We start from the raw sequence: 24,841 nt of genomic DNA, 5'->3' as shown, positions 1-24,841 counted from the left end.
ATGGTAATGAATCCACTGGTGCCCCTTGTTTCTTATGATCAACTTCCGTGTGTGTTGATGGCTGCTGTTAGCGGTATTTATAATGTGCAATATATATATATATTTTTTTACTACCCTAAAAAAAGCTGTAATTTTTTTTGCAAGTGTCAAATGGTAGAAGTTCTAACATCTATTGTTTCTCACACCAGCTTCACAGTTAATAGCCATTCACCAGTTTATTTTGATACTTTTTGGACCATAACACCACAAAACAAAACTACAGCGTGAGCTAAAACATCCATAAACTGAATGAAAACAGGAGCAGCATTAGAAAAATGCTGAAATAAATCCTAAACAGTCCTATTGTGTGAGGAGACCTGGACCAGGACCTGGGGAAGGAAACGAGGTGCAGCGGACTTCAGTTCTCGCCCTATTTTCTACATAAATATCACACAAACAGAACAAGTTTTAAAAAAAAATTATAAATAAAAATACTGAAAAATGCTGCTTATCTGGTTTTTGTTTTTTCAGTATTTCTGTTTTGGTTTTAAATCAGAAAAACAAATTAACCACACTGTTTATATGTTACTTTGATTTGGTTTTAAAACGGAATAACCAAAGAACGAAGGGTACACGGATTCCTAATGCTATATAAACACAGCCACAAAAACAAAGTTAGCTCACTAACCTACCTCTGACGAAGTGGTCGCTACAGACACAGACATCAGCAGACTCTGCTCCTCCCGACAGTAGACGTAAGTTTAAAATCCACTTTTTTCTCAACCCCGCCCCTTACCCTGTGGTGGTATCGCATGATAAGTATTTCTTCTCTTTTTTTCTTGCATCGAAGTCTCTTACGACTCAGCTGTGCACAAATGCTCACAGACTCTTGGTTATGCTCACATTCGTATGGACTAAACCGCACCCCTTTCCATGTCTCAGTTTACAGTAACATCTTGGAATGTGCGTGGCATTTGCTCGCAGGCTAAAAAGATTAAGATATTTGATTATGTATCAAGATTAAATGCAGACTGTTTTCTTTCAAGAAACTCACTTACTTAAATCAGAAGAAAAATCTCTGACAGACTCAAATTTTAACAAGATATATCATTCGTGTTTCAATTCCAGTCAAAGAGGAGTCTCGGTTCTTTTCAACAAAAGGTTACTCTTTAACATAATCAACTCCACCATAGACCCAGAGGGTAGATATATTATTATCAAAGTGGTAATCTATAATAAATGTTTCACAATTCTAAACCTCTACGCCCCAAATAATGACGACCCTGATTTCTTCCAGAGTTTTTTCGGAGTTATCGGACCGATCTGCAGACTCATCTGTAATCATCGGAGGTGACTTCAATCTGACACTCAACACATCATTAGACAGATCCAGTAAGTGCCCAAATACAAAACCGTCTCCATCTGCTAAAGTATTAATGAATTACATGGATGATCTTGGAATAGGTGACGTATGGAGACTAAACAATCCAACTAAAAAAGAATACACCTTCTTCTCCCCTGTGCATAAATCCTTCTCCCAAAATGATTTTTTTCTCTCAAATAAATCCATCGCACATAAAATTTTCTCTAAAATACATCCTAAAATCATTAGCGATCATGCCCCAATATCCCTCACCCTGAAGTGTGACTCTAATCAGAAATTATCCTCTCTGTGGCGCTTTAATACTTCATTACATAATGACAGTGAATTTGGTAAAATGATAAGAAAAGAATGGGAGGACTTTCTATTAACAAACGATTCTCTGGAAGTGTCACCGTCCTTACTCTGGGAAACCGGCAAGGCTGTCATCAGAGGAAAGATTATATCATAGTCTTCTTATAAGAAAAAACAGGAACAGATAGAAGAAAAAATTAAGAATCTTACGGAAGAATACGCAGCTAACCCGTCTGAACTTTTATGGTAAAAACTCCAAAATACAAAACTTAATCTGGACATCATTTTATCTAAAAAAAACTGATTTTATTTTGCAGCAACTACGGTACAAAAACTTCGACTACAACAATAAATCAGGCAAATATTTAGCAAATCAGCTTAAACACAACAAAGAAAACTATTTCATAGCGGCAATTTCTGATAATTCAGGTCAAACTTTAAACTTACCTCAGGACATTAATAAGGTTTTTCATGATTATTATCAAAACATATACTCATCAAACGTAAACCCTGACCCTGAAGATATGAAAACATTCCTCAATAACTTAAACCTACCTCAGCTCACCATAGATCAGAAAACCACCTTAGACTCACCATTAACCTTACAAGAACTACAAAATGCTTTGGATAGCAAAGCACCCGGTCCAGATGGGTTCCCTGCTGAATTCCTAAAACCCTTCTGGTCATTGCTGGCTCCGCTCTTTTTCAGAGTAGTAACAGAGATTAAAAATAAAGGTTACGTAGGAGGTCACATGAATACAGCAAACATTAAATTACTACTTAAACCAGACAAAAACCCAATTTTACCCTCAAGCTACCGTCCCATCTCACTTATAAACACAGGCATAAAAATTATTTCCAAAGCACTCACTTCCAGGTTAGAGAAAGTCGTACAGTCAATTATATACCAAGACCAGACAGGATTTATTAAAAATAGACACTCCACAGACAATGTTAGAAGACTGTTTAATTTGATCAACATGGCACAGAACTCTAAAAAGAAAACAATAATCTTGTCACTTGACACAGAAAAAGCATTCGATAGAGTCAACTGGTCATTCCTCCTTGCTGTCCTTGACAGATTTGGCTTTGGAGAATCATTCATACAATGGATCTCCACCCTATACTCTAAACCTAAGGCCTCAGTAACCACAAACAAAATAACATCCCAAAGCTTCACACTGCAGAGGGGAACCAGACAAGGTTGCCCACTCTCACCCTTGCTTTTTGCAATATTTGTTGAACCTCTCGCAGCAGCTGTTCGTCAGAACTCTGTTATTATTCTCAGAACACAAAATAAATCTTCATGCAGATGATATTTTACTCTATCTGGAAGAACCCCAATCCTCATTAGAAGAATTATTTAAACTAATAAACAGCTTCTCTAAATTATCAGACTATTCCATTAACTGGTCAAAATCATCAATCCTTCCATTAACAAAAAAATCATGGAACCCAGCAACCCAAAACCCAAAATACCCCTCCCCCACAAATGCAATTAAATATCTAGGCTTAAATATATCACCAAACTTGAATGAATTAATTAAACTGAACCTAGACCCGCTGTTGGATAAAGTCACAGAAGATCTGCGGAGATGGAACAATCTCCCTATCTCACTCCTTGGCAGAATAGCCTCAGTTAAAATGAAAATCTTACCTAAAATAAACTATCTGTTCTCTATGATCCCACAGAAACCACCAACACAATAGTTCAAAAGATTAGATTCTGCAATTACAAAATTCTATGCTAGGAATAAAGAACCCAAAATAAGCCTTTCAACCCTTCAAAAAAATAAAAGCGAGGGAGGGTTGGAAGCCCCTAATTTCACGCATTATTACCTAGCAAACCAAATTCTATATTTAACAGAATGGCTAAAACCAAAAGAATACCACAACACCTGGCTAGAAATAGAACAGCAAGACTGCAAACATATTAAACTCGCTGATCTCCCTTTTATCACTACGACCCTCAAACGTCATAACTGCTTTAAAAACCCACTGATTGCCTCCACCCTGACTGCGTGGTGGAAAGCCCTGGACATTACAAATGTTCAATTAAAAACTACCATGCTGTCTCCTATCTGGCACAACCCTGACTTTAGAAACAGAAAAACACCGCTCTATCTAAAAACATGGGAAGAGAGCGGAATTATTCATCTCCAAGACCTCTTCGAAAATGATAAGCTCAGGACATATAAATAAATAAATAAATAAATAAATAAATAAATAATGTCAAATGAATTTCTGTGAATGCGACCATGCCGGAAATGAACTGAATAAATAAATAAATAAATAAATAATGTCAAATGAATTTCTGTGAATGCGACCATGTCGGAAATGAACTGAATAAATAAATATAACAATCTAACCCGAACATTCAATATAAATAAAAGTAACTTTCTTCAGTACTTACAAGTAACAGAGACAATTAAGAAAAATACGGCAATAGATTTAATCACCTTGCAACCTCCAGAACTGGCTATATATATGAAAAAAATCTCAACAAAAACAAAAAAACTCTCAAAAATATACAGAGCACTCTTGAACACTAACTCTAATCACTTACCAATTGCTAAATGGGAAGCTGAACTCTCAATCACTACGAACACCGATTTCTGGACAGAAATTTGTTGTAATACTTTTAAGATGACTAAAAACACAAATCTTCAGCTAATTCAATTCAAGGTCCTCCACAGATCCCACATTACCCAACAGAAAATGTATAAATTGGGCTTCTCCGTAACAGACATCTGCTCTCAGTGCACCCAGGGAACAGCTGATTCATATTTACATGCCGTATGGCTTTGTTCGCCAGTTCAACAGTTTTGGTTTCTAATCACTGAAAAACTGTCCTCCATTTTGGACTGCAGGGTTCCTCTATCTCCAAATCTATGTCTGTTAGGAGACCTGACTATGCTTGATATTCCAACAAACCAATCACAATCCATCCTTGCGGCACTTGCCATTGCAAAAAAAACAATATTAGTGAATCGGAAAGAAAAAAAATCGTTAAGCATAAACCAATGGCGAAATCTCCTCATAGAATGTATTTCCATGGAAAAGATGTCTGCTCTCAGAAAAATAAAATAACATGCTTTGAGGAGCGTTGGACTCCTTTTCTAATTGCATTGAATCTTGATTTTTCATTTTTAGCCTGATGATCTAGCCTGCAAGCAACTCCAGCACCACTCTTTACTAACACACTGATCTAACTGTAATCCTGGACCTCCATGGGCTTGTGGGGTGGCCTTAACCTGGGTGGCTTGAGTGAGTTGCTGGGGTGTTTCGGGTGCTCTCGTGGTTCCTGGGCGGTTTGGTGTTGCTCTCCTGCCCCCTTCGTGCATGTCTGGGTGGCCCTTGGGACTGGGGGCCTGCGTGTTTCTCTGCCACTCTTTCCTCTTGCTCTCTGTCCCCCTGTCTCGTCCTCCCCCCCTCCTCCGCCTTCGCTCTGCGCCTGCTCTCCTGTTGGGTTTGGCGTGGGGGGCTCTTGTCGGTGGGGGGGCTGTGGCCTTTGCTTGGGGGGCGGGCATTGCTGCGCCGGGTGGGTAGCTTGGGGGTTGGCTCGTCTGGGGGCCTGGGGTGGTTCATGGCTTCAGGACGGGGGGGTCCGTGATGGCGGTGGCACTGGGGATGGCTGCTCTTGTGGGCGGCGCTTGCGTCCTGGGTTGTTGTGGTGGGGTGTTGCGGTGTGTTGCTCCGCGGGCCGGTCTGGGTGCCTTGACCTGGTTCCCTGGGGCGCGCCTTCGCTGAGGGTGCCGCTGGCGCGGTGGGCCGGGTCGCCCTCCCCCTTCCCGGGGGCTCACTTGGGAGACCGCAGGGGCCGGTTTGTGTAGCTTCGGGGGGAGGGAAGGGGGAGTTGTGGGGCCTCGCCCAGCATGGGTTACGGTGTTGTTCTGTGTGCTTTTCATATGTCTCACCTTTGTGAACAAAAGTCTTCGGTACTCTATAAAATCTTTTTTCCTTTTCCCGGTTAGAACGATTGGAGCAGCCATAAACTCTACAAAACATGGGCATTTTGATTATTTCAGACGGCGGATTCTCAAGCTTCCTGTTCTCCATCAGAATTTAGTGCTCTCGCTTTGTCGCGATGCAGCAATGTGAGTGACGTCACGTGAATCAACATAGCAGGCTGTAGACATATACACATTACAACAGCTCTAGGGTACGTTCAATGGCACAAATGTTAAACAATTACACCACAGTATATTATATCTATGGAGCAGACTCCCATCCGCTGTCCAGTAGCGGAACAAATCACCCCACACCCGGGACGGGTGTGGGGCAAATGACAGGGCCCTTTAAACTTAAATAGTAAAGCTCATAATAACATCATTTTACAACATACACATGCCCGCAACAGCGGGGCTTACAAGCTTTGACACCATGGAGAACGTGTCACGGTCCGGTGTGGGTGTGGACCCAAATGCAGAGAGAGAAAGAGGCAGGATCGATGCATAGCGTTCTTGAAACCAGTCCATCTTTATTAATAAAACAAAACAAAACTTAAATCCAAAAAGACATGAGGAACAGGGAGCATGGACCAGACGCAGCAGGACACGAGGAGGGAAGACAACATACATACATGATCGTGCAGTCATACTGTGTCCAAGCACTCAGCTAAATAGTGAGGGAAGCTTGATTGGGGAATGGCCCACACCTGGGTGAAAACATGAGGGAGCTAATCAGTCACCAACCAAGCATACAGACATCACTGGGGGGTGGAGCCACAAGCAGGAACACCTGAAACACAGACGAGAGTTAAACACATGACCAAACTCAAACCGAATAAACAAAGACACAGAATAACTTAAAAAGGACCCCAAGGGCTAAATAACAAACAGAACCTGACAGAAAGACTAGGTCATTTTGAAGTCCATCAAACGGACATGAAGTATAGCAAAACAAGAGAACAACAAAAACATTAGGATGGTCACTAACACAAATTCAAAGCATCGCAGCACCACGGATAGCGACCGCTTTATTTTGACACACACTTTTTTTTGTCAAATATTTTTATTGGTTTGTACACTGGGAAGGTACAAAGCAAAACATACCAGATGTGCATCAGTGGTAATCCCTCAATTGGATCAGACTTGTTACAGTACAACATCGCATAAATCCAAGGAGCATTAGAGGGCAAGTCCCCCTTCCCTAATGAAGCAAATCATTCACTCACAACCATTCACACCACAAACAACAAGGTGGACAAGACAATCAAGAGGCAAAGGGGTAAAATAATTACAATTAAAAGAAAAACAGAAAAAGGGAGGGGGACTAAACAAAATAACAAAAATAAAACAACAAGGAAATTAAAGGAAAATTAAATAAATAAATAAGACATAATCAACAACTCAGTTCATTGTGTTTCAGCTTCAATGTGCAAGGTATCTATATGCAGTAAAAAAGGTCACCAGATTTTATAAAAGGCCTGTAAGGAACCGTTCAGGGAGACTGTGATTTTCTCAAGTCCCACGCATCGCAAAATCTCCTGAATCCATCTATTATGTGTTGGTGGGGAGGCATGCGTCCATTTGAGGAGGATGAGCCTCCTCGCAAGCAAGGTAGTGAAAGCAATAATATGTTATGAGTTTTTGGACCAACCAAGTGATGGGGGCAATCCAAAAAGAGCGACAAAGGGGTCAAGGTTCACTGTGGTTCCAAGGACCATTCCCAATGGACTTGGTAATTGGACTTGATTTTATATAGCGCTTTATCACCACACTGAAGCAGTCTCAAAGCGCTTTACATATCAGCTCATTCACCCAATCACTCTCACATTCACACACCAATGGGACAGGGCTGCCATGCAAGGCGCTAGTCGACCACTGGGAGCAACTTAGGGCTCAGTGTCTTGCCCAAGGACACTTCGACACATAGTCAGGTACTGGGATCGAACCCCCAACCTCTCGATCAGAAGACGACCCACTACCACCTGAGCCACGGTCGCCCAATGTGTCGGAAATGGCACGCCAAAATTCAATAAGTTTGGGGCATGACCAAAACATGTGCATGTGATTAGCTGGTCCAAGTTTACATCTGTTACAGGAGTCCGCTCTATCTGGATAAATCTTAGCTAACCTTGCATTAGTGAAGTGGCTCCTGTGCAGGATCTTGCACTGTAGGCCTAGCGCATATTGAGGATGTGTGAACAAGATTAAGGATACGGCTTCATTGTTCATCAGATATAGTTTATATTTGGAGGTCTCGATCCCAGACAGCTCTCAGGGAATTCAGGGAGGTCGAGGTCATTCTAAAAATTTAATCGTATAAGATTGAAGTCAGGTATTTTTGTGTTATTTTTAGACAGAGAAAAGAATCCATCAAGGTCTCGGGCAATTAGGAAAGTGAGGGAATTGATTTTGCAAAAAATGCCGGATCTGGAAAAAACAAAGTAAATTAAATTGAGGGAGAGTGAATTTTTTCAACAAGTCTGCGAATGAAGGGAAAATACCATCAACATAGAGGTCTTCAAGGGTCTGTAGACCCTTGTTTGACCAGGATTCAAATGCAAGGTCAGAACAAGATGGAAGGCATAAAGGGTTTCGAAAGACTGGGGCAAATTTTGAAGAGGAATGTAGACCAAATTGTTTCCTAAATTGACTCCAAATTTTTAAGGTCTCAGAAACAATGGTGTTCTGTGCTACACGTTTGGTTGGTAGAGGTAACTGTGAGCAAACGACTGACCATAATCCGATAGGCGAGGAGGCTAGTTCTATGATGGCCCATAGAGGACGCTCATTGAGAGCAATCTTAACATTCCAGAAAAGGATTTTATTGACATTTCTATCCCAATAGTATCAGCGAAGGTCTGGTAAGGCCAAAGCTCCAAGAGATTTAGGGAGTTGGAGAGTCGACCTCTTTATGCGAGCTCGTTTATTGCACCATAAAAATGAGTTAATCAACTGAACAAGGGTGGAAAAAAAAGTTTTGCGGATGAATACCGGGACGTGGTCAAAGATATAAAAAAAACGGGAAAGAACTGTCATTTTGACTAGATTGACACGACCCACAAGAGACAAAGGAATAGGAGACCGTTCGGTGCGGCTCTGGCCGTCTGCTGGGCGTGGGCCTTGGCTCCTCTGCTGGGGTCTCAGGTGGGGGGCTCTCTGGGCCCTTCCCTCGGGGGGTTGGGTGCTTGGGTGTGGGTGGATGGGGAGTGGGATGCTGGCGGGGGGCCTTGGGGTTGGGGGTTGGGGTCCGGGGCGGGATGCGCTGGGTGCTCAGCTGCTTGGCGCTTCCTCGGATGTGTGTGTGGGGGGCGGTGGCAGCTTCTCGCCCTGGGATCTCGGGGGTGTCTGGGGGGCTGCTCGGCCGTGGGGAGGTGGCCTGGGGCTCCTTGGCCCCCACTTTTTCTGCTGGCCTGGCTGCTTCTGCGGGCCCGGGGCAGTTCCTGGGTTTGCAGTGGCGGTTTTTGCACATATACTGGTCTACGATGCACTGGCACACTTTGGGATGTGGGATAAAACTCATACTGGGCTTGAATTTAGACATGTTAATCCCAAATACCTGCTTTAGGTATTACCACTCACTCCTTCACCCTGTTCACAGCCACCACCTTTATAGCTGAGCTTCACACGTCACCATACTGGCTTGATTTCACATAATAAGCACAATATGTTCTACAACTTCACATCTCACTCTCACTGTAAAATAATTTATTTTTCCCCACCCTTTCTATTTCCTACCTTGAGTCTCTCCTCCCTGCTCTCTGCTCCCTTCCCCCTTCCTCTCCACTTAAGTGTAACACTGCTCTCCCTTTTTATATCCTCCCTATAATAAAAGATGTCTTACCCTTCCTTAGGGAGGGCTGGTGATGGTCACAATTAAGCAATAAAATAAACTAATTTATTTCATTGCAACAACAAAACATGCTTTGCTGTCTCATAATGATTGTACTTCTTGTAGTGTTGTCCTTTGACAGCATGTGCAGACAAGTGAAAAAAAAAAAAAAAGTTGGAGTGACCTTCTGAAGGCGAATGGCGAGTTCTTTGGATAAAATTTTAAAGTCAACATTAAGGAGGGAAATGGGAAATGGCCCTGTAACTGCCACAATGGAGGGGATCTTTGTCCTTCTTAAGCAACAAGGTTATTGATGCTTCTGAGAATGTAGAAGGTTGTCTCCCATTTGTGAACACATCGTTAAATACCCTCTCCAGGATAGGAGCTAGCATGTTGGAAAATGTTTTTAAAAATTCCGTGGAGTATCTGTCCGGTCCAGGAGATTTGGAGCTTTGTAAAGAGCTGATAGCCTCTAGGACCTCCGCAACTGCTATGGGGGCTCCTAGATGATTAAATACATCGTTGTCTACTTGAGGGTATGATAAACAGTCCAGAGAATTAGGCTCTGTCCAAATACAAGAGGAGATCTCAGATGAGTAAAGTGTTGAGTAATAGCAAGAAAAGGTATTACATGATTCCCTGGGGTCCATTGTGACTAACCCATTCGGAGACGCTATTTTGGGTATATGTTTAGAGCAGGGGTGCTCACACTTGTTCAGCATGCGAGCTACTTATAAAAGTACCAAGTCACAATGATCTACCCCAGATCTACCCACCACAAAAATGCAAAACATATATTTCACATGTATTTATTTTCACATACTATATATTGAGGATTCTTTACATGTAAAATGTATGTGGATGTACCTTGCATAACCGCATGAGCTAATTTTGCACAACACAACATAATTAACTATGAACATTTTTTGTAATTACCCGAGTTTACTTTGATGACTTGCACTGAACTGAATCAGCGAGGGATGACAGCCAGCCTCAAGCACACTTCCAAATGTTCATTAGTCATGGTGGAACGGTACTTGGACTTAATGGTCTTCATGTGGGAAAAGGCTGACACATAAATAAGTGGAGCCGAATAATGCAGTCAAGGAGGTAGCACATTTCCTCATGTTGGGGTACTTTACCTCTGTGAGTAAGTTCCAGAACTGTCCATGAGCTCTTGACTTCAGCTCAATGTCGGCTTGTAGAGTCAAAATCTCATCTTCCACTCCAGAAGAGTTCAGGTCAAACAGAGTTGCAATTTTTGATGTGAGTGAATCAACATCAGCATATTCACGAAAAGGATAGCACATGAATGTAGCGACTGGCTCGAGCAAATAAAAATCTTGAAAGCGTTTGTCAAACTCTGACAGACAATTGTCAATCTGCTTTGTGTAGCGTGCACTGTCAAGTTGCACGCAGGCCTTCCCTTGCGTCTCCAGCTCTGACGCCAGATTCTGGAAATTTGCCAAATCATGGCGCTGCAGCTTTGAGGAGAGATGTAACTTCTTTCGTTTAAAAGCATTAACTGAGCTGATCATATTGATCACTGTTTTGTCTTTTCCTTGCAGCTGTAGATTAAGATCATTCAACATGTTTGTCAGATCGGTTAAAAATGCCAAGTCTAACAGCCACTGATCGTCATTTAGTTGCTTGTAAACTGCATGTCCAGCTACACAGAAAAATTCCTTAATCTCAGGACAGAGCTCTCGAAATCTTTGAAGGAATTTCCCTGGACTAAGCCATCTCATGTCAGTATGTAGCAACAACTCAGAGTGGTCACAGTCAGCCTTCTCCAGATGTGCACGGAATAACCGTCTTTGAAGAGATCTGGCTCGGATAGAACAACTGCAGTGAGAAACACAATCTCCGATGCCCTTCCACATTTGCTGGGTTACATCCTTAGCCATGGCTTTACAGCACCTTGTAACTGTACTTCTTGACAGCTGCAGAGCTTTGATTGAAGATAATATTTCTGCCTTATTTTTAAAGTCTCGAAACAATGAGTCAGCTGCTTCAACGAATGCCTCTTTTACCATCTCTCCATCTTGGAAGGACTTCATGTTATTAACGATGATGTGACTCACCCGGAAGTTACCTCCGATTTTAAGCCCTCGCTTTTTTCACGGGATGGATGATAGGCTGACATCAGCCGCTGACGTCTATTTTTTTGATGTCATGCGATCTACCAATACTACCTTTGCGATCGACTGGTAGATCGCGATCGACGTATTGAGCACCCCTGGTCTAGAGGCACTGGCGGCCCGGGCTTGGTATGCCAAAAGTTTGCCAGGTTTGTCACCTTGTTCAAAGAAGTGTTGCTTTGTTTGTAAAAGCTGAATCTCAACTTTGCTGGTTGACAATAAATCATATTGAGACTGTAACTGCAACCTTTCCCTATATAATGCAGCTGCAGGGTTAGTGGCATATTCAGCATCTAAAATGTGTATTTTATCTGATAATTCTTTTAATTTCGAGAGTTCTGGTTACAAATGAAATAATCTGCCCACATAGATAAGCCTTGAAGAGTCCCACAGTATATCACTGCTGATATCACCCACTTTAACCATTTCAACTCAGAGCCTGTATCAGTAGCTATAAAGTTTATTAAAAGTGGCACAGCGGCCCACATGTTCACAAACACTATTTCAATATGAAGTACTATAGACCTACTCACCACTGTTTGAAGGGTATACGACAAGCCTTGCGCTCTTTGAACTCTTCCACGATGCTCTGTATGTCCATTTTCTTTGCTCTCTCATTGTCTATGGACATCATGGCAAGTCCACTCAGTCTCTTCTGTCCCACTGTGCTCCTCACGTGGTTTTTAATACGTTTTAACTTGGAGAATTACCGGGACACGTGACTGACGTGCGGGCGCATACTCTGTGCAGAAACCATGTTGTTTACATATGTGACGCTTGAAAAATTGAAAAATGGCAATGAATGAAACACTGTTAAGGCTCGTAAATAGTTCAAAATATGTAGAAAGCTTGTCATCTGAAGACGCGGCTTCACTTTAAGTACAGATAAATTGACTGTAATTCTGTTTTTACTTGTTTTAATAAGTCGACCAAAAACTACGGTGGCTGGGAAGTGTCAGGTGAATGCATTTACAGAAACGAACACAAATGCAAAAAGGTCACAACACGAATGCAAAATGGCCACAACGGAAGTGTATCTGCAACGGAAGTGTTTCCGACGAACCGGTATTATGATATGATAGCCTGATATGAAAAATATAAGAGTATCCTAATCAACTTTCACTTACTTTCAAACGTGTTTCTTTGTCTTCTTCTTGTTCTTCTCTGTTCTGGCAGGTTAAAAACATCCGCCAGAAACGTGTCCGTCTGTAATACCGGTCCGTCGGAAACACTTCCGTTGTAGCCATTTTGCATTTGTGTTGTGACCTTTTTGCATTTGTGTTCGTTTCTGTAAATGCATTCACCTGACACTTCCCAGCCACCGTAGTGGCTGGGAAGCAAACAAGATAATCAAAAATAACTCAGGGAAGTACAATAACATTACATGCCTCTAAAGCTGATAATATCAATGTCTTTTATAGTTTAATGTTGCAATATCAACCTGTCAGAACAACATGAGCAATTGACAGCAAGAGACAAGAGTGAGCTCACTGACCTATATGAATTCCCATTCAAAGTCCATGAGGTCCTTCAGTAGTGTGGAGACATGTGTATTCACTGTGGCAGACATCTTCTGGACCATCATACCCGTCTTCTTAGAGATACACTTTCCTCGCATGGCCTTTGATCCTCTCTTCGGATTGATATTAATAAGATGCCTACAATCAGAATATTATATGATCAGTGACTGAATGAAAAACTACATTTTATAGTTAAAGGGACTCTGAATTATTTAACATAAAATTATATAACTAATTAACAGGTACTGATATCATTCAATATTTTGTGTAATTTTTCAGTTTAATTTTTCTATCAATTTTTTCGATATGTTGGAACTATTTTGTTTTCTGAAAGTTACACTCGAGCCAAATCACATACACCTCAATTGATGCTTATAGCCAGTGTGATCTGATAAAATATTTTTGAAATATAGGACAGGAACATCAATTTGTGCAATTACTTTTTTATTTTTGTTGCGGTTTGAAATATTTTTGTTACCTGACCTGACCCTCAGAGTCTGAATTAATGTCTCTGTCAACAAATACCACCATCTATAAAGAGTAAATAGATATTTACTGTTATCATATGGGGTGCCAAGTGTGAAAATTTAGTATAAAAGTTGTAGTTAACACATTTTCATTATTTATCTCATATTTAGCACATTTTCCTACATTTAACACAACATTTAACCACGTATATGGAGGTAAAAAAAGCATTAAATCAAAATATTTAAATCTAAATCTAAATGTTATATGTTATATCTAAATGTTAAATCTAAGTCTAAATATTTAATTTTAATCCAAATGTTATATATCATATCTAAATGCTAAATCTTATATCTAAATGTTAAATCCAAATCTAAATATTAAATCTAAATCTAAATGTTTAATCTAAATGTAAATATTATGTTAAATTTAAATGTTTAAATCAAAATCTAAATGTTATATATCATATCTAAATGTTATATATCATATCTAAATGCTTAAACTTATATCTAAATGTTAAATCTAAATATTAAATCTAAATTTCAATGTTAAATCTAAATCTAAATGTTTAAATCTAAATGTTAAATCTAAATCTAAATGTTAAATCTAAATTTAAATCTAAATCTAAATGTTCAACCTAAATGTTTCGCACATATGCTAATTGACTCCGCCCCTTGTAACCTCAACCAATACACAAGCAGAGACACACACAGCCACTCCCACACGCCTGCCTGGGTGATATGTATGGCTGGTTTCTCTTCCGGCGGCGGAGATTGAGCGGGCGATCCTGGCAGGTGTACGAGCTGCACTTCAAAGTACACTCCCAACACAACAGTACAACACAATTTTTAAAATGTATTTTAATACTGTATTTTGTGAATGTTTGTTATTTTGGTAAATGGCTGGCTTTATCCGACATGCTGTGATCTCATATTAACAAACAATGAACTGATAGTTAATAATGTTTTTTAATGATTTGTAATGCTATAATTGATGTTATATGAACAGTTTATTGATGCACACATTATAACATATTATACACTTTGTTAATGATTAACAAAGGATTAGTAAACCTTGATTATGTTTTATAAAACATCTATAAACATTACAGACACATGAACCAGATATTTGTTAATGGTTTATAAATGTTTAATGAAGCATCTATTATCATTATTTGGATGCTAATATAAAGTTAGGATTAAAGATTATAATCCTTTACTAACGCTTTATAAAGCATCTAGAAACATGTTTTAGATAGATAATTACTCCAAATTACCTCCGTACAGAGATTATAACCCTAACCCCAAACCCTAACATAATCCGATTAACAAATAAAACATGTGTCCGTTCACTTTGAAAACAAAAATAAACGAAAATTATTATTAATGTTTTTTTTTCTTTAGCAAAAATTCATTTTTCAGTACTGCGCATGTGCGCGCATGCGCATTATTGCGCATATACAATCTCAGTACGACGTGAACTCAGGACAAGACACTGGTGTCATGTACTGAGTGCGCTTAGTTATGTTAGGTTTGTCTGCCCCAGGACAGCTGTGGCTACAATAGTAGCTTACCGCCACCGTGTGTGGAGGAAAAGAATAAATACACATCAATATAAAGCGCTTTGAACGTCTATAAAAAGCGCTCTATAAAATCCAATGCATTATCATTATGTCATAATTATGATTTAAGAATTTTTATCATTAATATTTTATTTTTCCTAGTTTGTTTTTTTTACAGGCTGAAATTGGCTTCCATACTTTTGTAATTTTGTTTAAAAAAAATAGATAAAATAAAATAGCGACTCCTTCCGCTGGTGGCCGGGGCTCGATGCGTCTTACGTCATCAACACGCGCCAACCTCACGTTTGTTGGGGCTCTACGACCTTCTACTGTTTGTGTAGAAGATGAGATTCGGAGCGGGTTTAAATATTTTAAGAGGAACTTTGTTGCTTTAACGAGGCGAGATGTTTCGTGTCTGTGTGACGGTGTGTGTCAGGAGCGCCGTAACACGGGTGAGTGTCCGTTTCTCTCTACATTACTACGGTCCTCTAACCCTCATGGAGCGGTCTGATCGTGTCTCTAATTTACACTGAACTGCTATAAGCAGCCTTTAAACAGCCTTTGCCATTGAGTTGGTGAGTCAACAGTTCATGGCCATATTTTTTAATTAAGAAAATAATGTAAACAGTATATACTCAGGCAACAACTTAATGTCATATACAACGATTGATTATTAATATGAAGCGTTTTTAAAACCACACCGTAGGTACAATCTAATCCATACAGTGAGGTAAAGAACAAACAAACCCGCAGAAAGACAGACACACACACACACACACGCACACGCACGCACACACACACACACTATTATTTGCTTTATGTAAGAGAAGCTGTGAGTATAATTATGTCGTTTACAAGGAAGTTGTGATGTGTGTGTAATATCTATTATGAGACTGAAGATGATAACCTTTCCCGTAAATTCATCCGGACAAGGGATTTTAGTGGAGAGTCAAGAATGTCGGACCAGAAAGGATGTAAAAACGGACTTTGGAAAAACACATATTAAACTGTTTATTCCCCAGAACAAAATATAATTCCATGTTTTACACATGAATTTTTTTTGAAAATCTGTTTTTTTTAGAAATATTAATCAATTTTTTCTGAAAATGTTAGTTTTTGACTCCTGTGAGGAAACAGAATAGATACTAATAAATGAAAAACCCATAATTAAACAAAGATGTATGTAAAAAATAAAGTCAGAAACAATTAAAAGGTAGATATAAGTTGCACTGTGAGGAAACAAAATAAATAATAATAAAAAAGAAAACCATAATTAAGTGGATCAGATCTGAGCGAGCTCTTGACAAGAAACGGACCCGAGCTTCACAGATAGTTGAAGTTAAGCGGGTACTGGTGGCTTTGTATTTAGGAGTCAGTCAAAAAACCCTGTCAATGACTTTAAAGCTATTTGTCTTTTTGCTTTAGTGACAACTCTAACATCTGAACATTGTTTCCTTATATAAAACAAAAAAAAAAACCAAAACACTGAGATCGGGCTTTTAATGGCAAAACTATTATTATTTATCTATCTGGGTCAGAGTTGAATTGATTTCTTACTGTATTTTGGCGTTCCTCCAACTTTCTCTCCCGTCATTTTGCACACGCGCAACTTCCTCTTCCCCCCGGACATACAGAGTGTCACTGCGTTCCCTGTTTTTTTATTGTTTTATTTCACCATCACCACACTATCAATGAGTTCCACACATGCTTTGGTCGAGTATCCGCTGCTGTGCGCTGCTGGGAACGTCAACTCTCGTATGTAGCACCATTTTCTGTCTCATAAACGCCTTTCCTCCTCTTCCTCTGAGCTCTGCTGAGCATGGATGATCTCTCATCCAAAGGTGTGCTTCTACCTCCTATGTCACCTATTATTTTGGTATCTGGCTCACAGGCTAGGAGGCTAATCCCCGTGAAAAAACGCAAATGACGAGTTATCTCGTCAATGGCACTGAGTGAGTTAATTTTTGTTTCTTGTGTTTCTTTTCCAGACAAGGAGGACGGTGATTGGTTTCACACCATTTCTGTTGTAGTTTGTTCTCCATGATATCACCACACACTGTGCGAGACACTCAATTTCAGCCAGACTCAGGTCTTTCCATTTAAACCCCAGAATGAACATTCACCACAAAAATGATTTTTTTATTACAACTTTCAGTCTGTGAAACACCATAAATGTGTTTGGAAGTCACTTTAGTGGTGTTTTTGGCACAAACACAATAAATCACTACTAATGAAGTAAAAACACTTCATCCGACTATGGGGCTTCATATCCCACAATGCAATGCGCAAAACATTTCCAAACATGTCAATAATATGACTTTTTATGGTGGAGATAAAAAACAAAACAAACGTCCAGCATTTTCAACCTTCAACTCTATTTTTTTTTTTAGTAAATGCTAATGTTTTAGGAGAGTTGGAACATTTTTTTTTTTAAGCTGATGCTTAAAACACCCTTCTTACCTGAAAAACAATGAGATGATTTACACACACACACACACACACACACACACACACACACACACACACACACACACACCCCTTCCTTGCTTTTATAGAGACAGTACAGTGCCCGTTTCTTTCTAAGCAAAGGTGCAATTAACAATATGCAGCAATTCTTATCAAAGTGTCTTGAATACAAATCAAACAAAAAACAATGATTAATATTTTGCATAGTTAATATGTCATTGAGGGATAAAAGTACGTTTTAAAAAACAAAACATTAAATATGATTAGAACGACAATTTAAACTTTATTCTGTTAAATATTGTTTGTTTCATATAATGTATTTTTTATACTATATAACTTTATATTATATTTATAATAATATATATATTGTATATACTGTATAGTGCATCACTGTAACCTCACAGCTTGATTGTTGTAAATATCTGTATCACATTTGTATTGTTTTTGTCTATTTGTATATAATTTGTATTATTAGTATTATCTATCCTACTTGATTTTTTTTTACTACTGTAATGTGTGTTTCTGATCCCTATTATTAACAGTCTTTTTTACGTAATTATACATTTATTTAAAGTTTATTTTTTCTTTCGTCTTTGTTAAATATTTTTTTTCCCTGTGGCTATAACAAAAGCAATTTCCCCCTGGGATTAATAAACAAATACTGATATTATTATGTTTTATTTATTTAAGTAGGGACAGTACATATCAATGAACATATACATCAGATTATAGCCATAGGCTATTTTCCATCTGTTGTCCCTAGACATTGTTAATTTTATTATTATTAATAATGATAATAATGGCATATTTGCAGACAATAATTAGTTTGAAAAATATATTTTTTAGAACAATTAGGTGAAATTGAATAATTTCCCATGGGACAGTGGTTGAAAAACCCTACACTAAGGTCTAAACTCTCATCCCTGCTGTAGAAGGACTCTGTGGTCGTCTTTATTTCTTTCCTCTTGTGGTTCTTCTTCTTCTTCAGTTTTCCTCCACTTTCAGCGGTCAGAGCGCTCTGCCTCCAAACCTCATGTTGCCCTCCAACCTGATCAATCCTGCCCTACTCAGTGAGTTTGTCCTCAGTTAAAGTTGAGTTTGTTTATTTCTTACTGTGGTAGTGATGTGTTCACTGTCTCTCTGCAGAGCGTCCTCCTCCACCCGCCGACTGCTCACTGCCTCTGCTGAGGACGTGTGACTCCTCAGATTCTGTGCACGTCTGGGTCGACACTCTGCAGAGACCCGACAATGAGCCGCTGGGGTTGGCTCAGCTCCATCCTGATGTGTTTGCTGTGCCGCCAAGGTAACAATGGGCACTTCTCAGACTGGATGTTGTCATGTACCATGAAACAATCACCAATAATAACTTTGTGCTTAGACTGGATATATTGCACGATGTGGAACGATGGCAGAGGAACTTCAAAAGGATTGTAAGTGTGTGTGTGTGTGTCTATAGCAGAATCTGAGCAGTTTTGGGGTCAATTACAATTTTCAATTACAATTACATCTTCAATTATCCATGTTCAATTATAGCTAAATTCATGATTATGATGGCTGCCATTTTTTCCATTTATGGCTAAGATTACAATTATTTTCTCCCTGAAAGTCAATTACAATTACAAAAGTTTAATTCCAATTACTGAGCCTTTATTAAATAACTTTCTAAAACTTAACCTTCCTCTTGTGTTAGCTTCTCTAACGGGTGGTTTTGGACCCATGTCTTAAATCAACTGTAAAATGCACAAAAAATAATTATCTATCGTCTAATTTGTTTGTCATGTTTTGTTTTGTTGTTAGGCTTCCTTTTCCATGAAAGTATTGGTTTTTAATATGTTTGGTGTGGGCGTTTGAGTCGTTTTTGTCTTCTTAGGGATAAAATGATCCCTAAGAAGACTGACAATGGGAAAAGTTGATTTGAAACACATTTTAATGATTAACTATGTATGTTTAAGCCATAGAACTATTACATGGTTCCACAGGTTTGCGTAATTGTCAATTTTATTTTTATAATTTCCATGCCAATTACAAGGTAAATGATCTGACCTCAATTACAAGTCACTTACGATTACAACAGCAATCCTTTTTTCAATTACAATTATAGTTACGTCAAAATTGTAATTCATTATCAATTACATGATTACAATTATAATTGACTCCAACACTGTTGCTGAGGTGAAGTTTAAAACCTTGTGCTTTGAGAGTTTAAATGAAGCTGGAAACCAAACGGTCCAATGCTGTTGTGTCCTGTGTCAGAGCTACGCCCACACAAAGACCAGGGCAGAGGTTCGAGGTGGAGGCAGGAAACCATGGAAACAGAAAGGTAGTGGAAGAGCTCGCCATGGAAGCATCCGCTCACCAATTTGGAAAGGAGGTGAGTTTCTTCAAACCATCATCATCATCACTAACAACTCACTGAGTTTACACTGAAAATCTGCAGCGTTGTTCACACACAGCGAGGAGCTCGTCTGGCTGATGGAATATTTCGTGACCCCATTTTGATATCATACATTTCGGGTGACCCCAGGAACATTTTTTTCTTCTTTTAGAATTAAATTTTGATCATGTTTATTAAAGTGTGTTACAAATACAGAGGAGCCAGGATTACTGCACAAAGTGACAAGATATTTTTATTCTGCATTTCATTTAGTCTAGATTTGTATTTGGGGAACTTTAAGGGCCTATGCTACAAATCTAGAATGGATTCATCTCCTGGCTTGAACTAACCAAACATTCCCTGTCAGACAGGAGCAGTACTACGTACGTTGATCAAAACACGCCAATTTAAGCCAAGTGATTTCACCCTCAGTACGTGCGCTTTCACATGAAAGGGAGGTGGAGATTGCAGCGTCTGACCAATCAATGGAGAACCTGTGAGAGCGAGCGTTTTTACAATGAATGAACAGCTTATGATCTTAAAAAAAATGGAAATCAATGATGACAGCAAAGAGCAACAGTGTTAGTGCAGCGCGCAGCAGGAGGTGGGGCTTTTATATTCGTTCAGATCTGATCCACTTCATAACTTGGTCCCAACCAGGTTGCTTAAGTTTAAAATGATGAATAATTTAAATCCATAATTCATCAGCTGACTGTAGATCAGTCCATCAGATATAAATCTATATCTTTCCTAAAGGATGTCATCGGTAAATGAAAAGATTGCATTTATCATTAATAATCTTCTTTCCTAAACGCAGCTGTCAGATCTGCACCAACCAGGATTTTCTATCAATGAGCAGGTCGTTTTCTAAGATATCTGATTGGTCAGGAGGCGGGGCTTTAGTACTCGCTAAGATTCTAGCCAGAGCAAAACCTGCTGCCGACCAGGTTAGTCATTCAGCATTAATTGCCATAGTGATTAAGCTCCAGCGAGCTTCGTAGTCAAGCACACACTGATTAAATCCCGGAAGTTAGCACAATAAGAGGTAATCTAGATTCATAGCATAGGCCCTAAGTAGGGAATAAAGTTGTTTTATATTTATTGTGTGTGTGATGTTTTAATTTGAAAAAGAATAATTTAAGAAATTTAGAAACATAATTTTTATCAGTAAATGTTTTTTGTTTCTTTACAATTCCTAAACATGTCAGGCGACCCCATTCTAATTCCAGGCCACCCCACATGGGGTCACGACCCCAAGGTTGAAAAACACTGATGGCCAGCCTTGGTTCTGTCTCCTTCAGGTAAATGCATTGATTCATTGTAACCTCGGTGATGTTTTTGCTGCAGGTGGGGTGGCACATGGACCTAGAGGACCAACCAGCTACTACTACATGTTACCCATGAAGGTTCGAGTGCTGGGACTTAAAGTGGCATTGACCACCAAACTGACTCAGGTACCTGAACCATCCTTACACAGCTAAGTGTGAATGCACACTGAGTTGATGGTTTGTGTGATTTCAGTAAAGAAAGGCCATTATTTCACATTAAATCTCAAATATAGCAGCTCTGAAAGCCAATGCTTCAAAAATGAAGCTGAGGAGTGGGCTCACCTCTGTTTATAATGGCTGACCGATGACTACAAGGCATGTGTTTTAACATTATATAAGATGGGACACATTCGTCATTAAACCATTGTGCGGAAATGTCCAAAAATGGTCCAAAAGTTGCCCAGGACGAACTACGATTAGCAGGCTGGCTTCTGTTCAGGTAAATTACCATCACATTAAAGATTGATTCTGTCACATTTGACAATATGATACATGGCAGTAAATTAAAAACCATAGTAGTTTAATTTACTTCATTAATGTGCAAAATTTATTTAGCATTGAGACAACCAACATCAAAAAGAATTGATGTTCACTTTGTAACTGAACCAGATCAAATAAATGTAGTGTCTCTGACATGTTAATGAAGCAGGACTGTTATAGGACAGTAAGTTATATTTAATTCTAAGGGTGAGAGAAATAGTCACTGAATCATCACTCTGACATAGTAATCTAGAATCGATGCATACATTTCCAATAATCAGGTATTTACAGTAAATGATAAATTACACAAAATACTGTGGATTTGAATTTTAAGGAATATTTTGTGTGTTGTTTGAGTTGCTGATTTATTTTATTGGATATAAAACTGTATATAATCATGTAGATAAGACCTTTTTGTTTATTGTATTGGATATGTTACAAGCATGGATGCTGCTACTTTACCATGCAGTTCTAACTTAATCGTTTACAGATAACATAAAAGCAGATGATACTTTCAAAATAATGCCAGTTTTTGAAATTTACTCACCCAGCCTTTAAGGTTGTTTTAAAAAAATAACATGAATTCATCAGTGGTCACGGTGAGAAACAGAGATGCTGTGAAAATTTGTATCCAGATGAAAATCAGTCTCTGACTAAAGTATCATCTTATGGAATAAATTGTGCAATGTGATATGTAATGTGCTATATTATATAACTGATATGTACTATAATAAAATATTAACATACAAATTATTAGAGGGGTTGTTTTCTGATTGAGAGGTTTGAGGATACTTCAATATATATATATATATTTGTTTTTAACTAATGCACTGCTAGTCTTGCTTGTTGTTAAATATCACAAAACGGTTCTTTAATGTGATAGTTACCCCGGTTATTTATATGTGCAGAAGCTGTAGCTGCTATTCATAGTTCAATTCAGCTCCCGCCAAGATGCTGGCTCAAGTGTAGTCGTTCTCGTGTGGGTGCGTTCTCCTGTATATTTCTATGACATTCAAGGATTGTATCAATATATGGATGCAGTGATGGAGACAGTCTACTCCTGTAAGACTCCACAACCTTTAAAGGGGACATACAGGTATTGTGAAAAATCCACTTTTGCCGTTTTTTTGATCACATGAGGTAACTTGAGTGTCCACCGGCACACAAAATGTGAAATAAATCCATCCAGTCCATTTTTTTGTGGTCGTTTCAAATTCCCAGATTTGTGACATCACAAGTCAAATCGGAAGGAAAATAGCCTCCCCTTCGCTGGTATCTCCACCCATGGACTCCACCCCCAACTCGTTGAAGACTTTGGAGAAGGTCCGCCAATGTTTTCTCACTAGCGAAGGAGTGATGGCTATCAGTAAAACTAAAAATACAGAACTTGCCTGCTGCCAGTGCCGCGCTTCCACAGTGAACATACACTGTAGCATAAGCACTATTTCTTCATGCGGAGGTGACCTTCACTCTTGTGGTTCAGTGCATTGGCGAACCTGTTATGTCGCCTCGCATCGCTGATCCGACGTGTCTGAGACAATGCAATGCAGTGTTTGGAGAAGAAAAATTATCAATTTAAATGCACTATTCCTGTAGTTAGAGGAGCAATGGAGGAGGAGTAGAAAGTGACTGAGCAGCTTAACACTAGGGCTGCCAACTTTGGTCGCTGTAGTCAACCAGCAATGGTATCAGTTTCAATACTGTAAAAAAAATGCAAAAAAAGAATAGGTGATAAGGATTAAATATCAATATAATGTATTTAATACCTAAACAATGATTCTATGTCCAGCAACAGTACTGAGTACTACTGCGCTGCAAAAAAAAAAGTGTTGTGCTTCAGCTGTCACTGCGTAGTCCTCAAGGCAGAGAGGGAACAAATTAAGACAGGCTTGAAACAAGCGTCCACTGTTAAATCAATCCTTTTTCTGCACAAGAACATCCTTATATTTTATACATTGATGATGTAAATAGATCCACTGCTGTCTCTGGTGCTGCGGAGCACACTGCGCACCTGTGTTTGACGTGCTGGTTTCCCCATGAGCTGATCTGATGTTGATATTAACAGTTGTTTATTAATAAAAGCAGGCTTACCACTAACACAAACGTAAATGTGTCATTTGTATAAAAAAAATGGTTTTAATTGTAGGTTTCACTTTTGCGTTGTTGGGTTCTGGTCAAAGCTTGAATAAGGTTAATATCATAAATGGTCTGTGTTTAAAAGCAAATCCTTGCCGTCCTCTGCACCTGCTCATTCATTTTCCGTAGTCTTGGTCAACCAACCATTTCCTTGGTTGACTATAGCCCTACTTAACGCTCGCTGAGAGTTTGAATAACTGCTGCTGCTGAGACAGACTCAGTGTTTTACTGTAATGTGTAGTTTTTTTGGCTGAAAACAACAGTGTGGATAGCAAAAATAAAATAGCTTTTGTGATCACCCTTTAAAAAAGCGAGACATGAAGTGAGTTAGCGTCTATTGACACTATTGACCTTTTTGTACATTAGTAAAAAGAAAGCCTTTAGAGAACTGAAACAAATGTTTGTAATTCTCATGCTATTGCAGGAGTGCCTGCATGTAGTGGACTCTCTGAACATCCCCACTCCAGATTCCCAGTACCTGCTGGATCTGATCAAAAGCAAACACTGGGGAGAGTCGGTGTTAATAGTCGACGTGTGAGTACCTTCACACAGCCTAGAGTTGTTCAGGGCCACTGGTGCTAATGTTTCCCTGTTTCAGATGTGAAGAGTTTTCTGAGAATATTCTTCAGGCCACGTCAAACCTACAGAGGGTGAACATCATTCCAGCCCTTGGTGAGTTAGAACTCCTCCTGAAGGAATTATCTGACTGTTCCAGTGTGTGATATTGTTTGTTCTTGCAGGTCTGAATGTTCACAGCATGTTCAAACATGAGTCTGTCATCCTGACTTTGGAAACTGTTAAGTTTCTTGAGGAAAAGCTGCTGTGGCATGACCAGCGTTACTCTCCACTATATCCCTATAAACTACCCTACTCCGATGTGTGATTCAAGTACATCAACGTCAAGGTTTTGTATGTTTATTTGAAGAAAAAAAAAACA

At 39.2% G+C, this 24,841-nt stretch overlaps 1 protein-coding gene across 1 annotated transcript; it reads left to right on the top strand.

Moving 5' to 3' along the window:
* Window positions 1-15,393: 15,393 nt before the first annotated feature.
* On the top strand, window positions 15,394-24,828 carry mrpl4 (mitochondrial ribosomal protein L4). Its single transcript, XM_028457750.1, has 9 exons — window positions 15,394-15,572; window positions 18,575-18,656; window positions 18,733-18,889; window positions 18,965-19,016; window positions 19,840-19,957; window positions 21,308-21,414; window positions 24,329-24,438; window positions 24,503-24,576; window positions 24,645-24,828. The coding sequence occupies exons 1-9, from the start codon at window positions 15,525-15,527 to the stop codon at window positions 24,785-24,787; spliced, it is 891 nt and encodes a 296-aa protein (XP_028313551.1). The 5' UTR covers window positions 15,394-15,524; the 3' UTR covers window positions 24,788-24,828.
* The last annotated feature ends 13 nt before the right edge of the window (window positions 24,829-24,841 follow it).

The sequence above is a fragment of the Gouania willdenowi genome, chromosome 1, assembly GCF_900634775.1.
Source record: "Gouania willdenowi chromosome 1, fGouWil2.1, whole genome shotgun sequence".
In the NCBI taxonomy this organism is placed as follows: domain Eukaryota; kingdom Metazoa; phylum Chordata; class Actinopteri; order Blenniiformes; family Gobiesocidae; genus Gouania; species Gouania willdenowi.
This window is presented reverse-complemented; position numbering and strand designations above follow the sequence as displayed.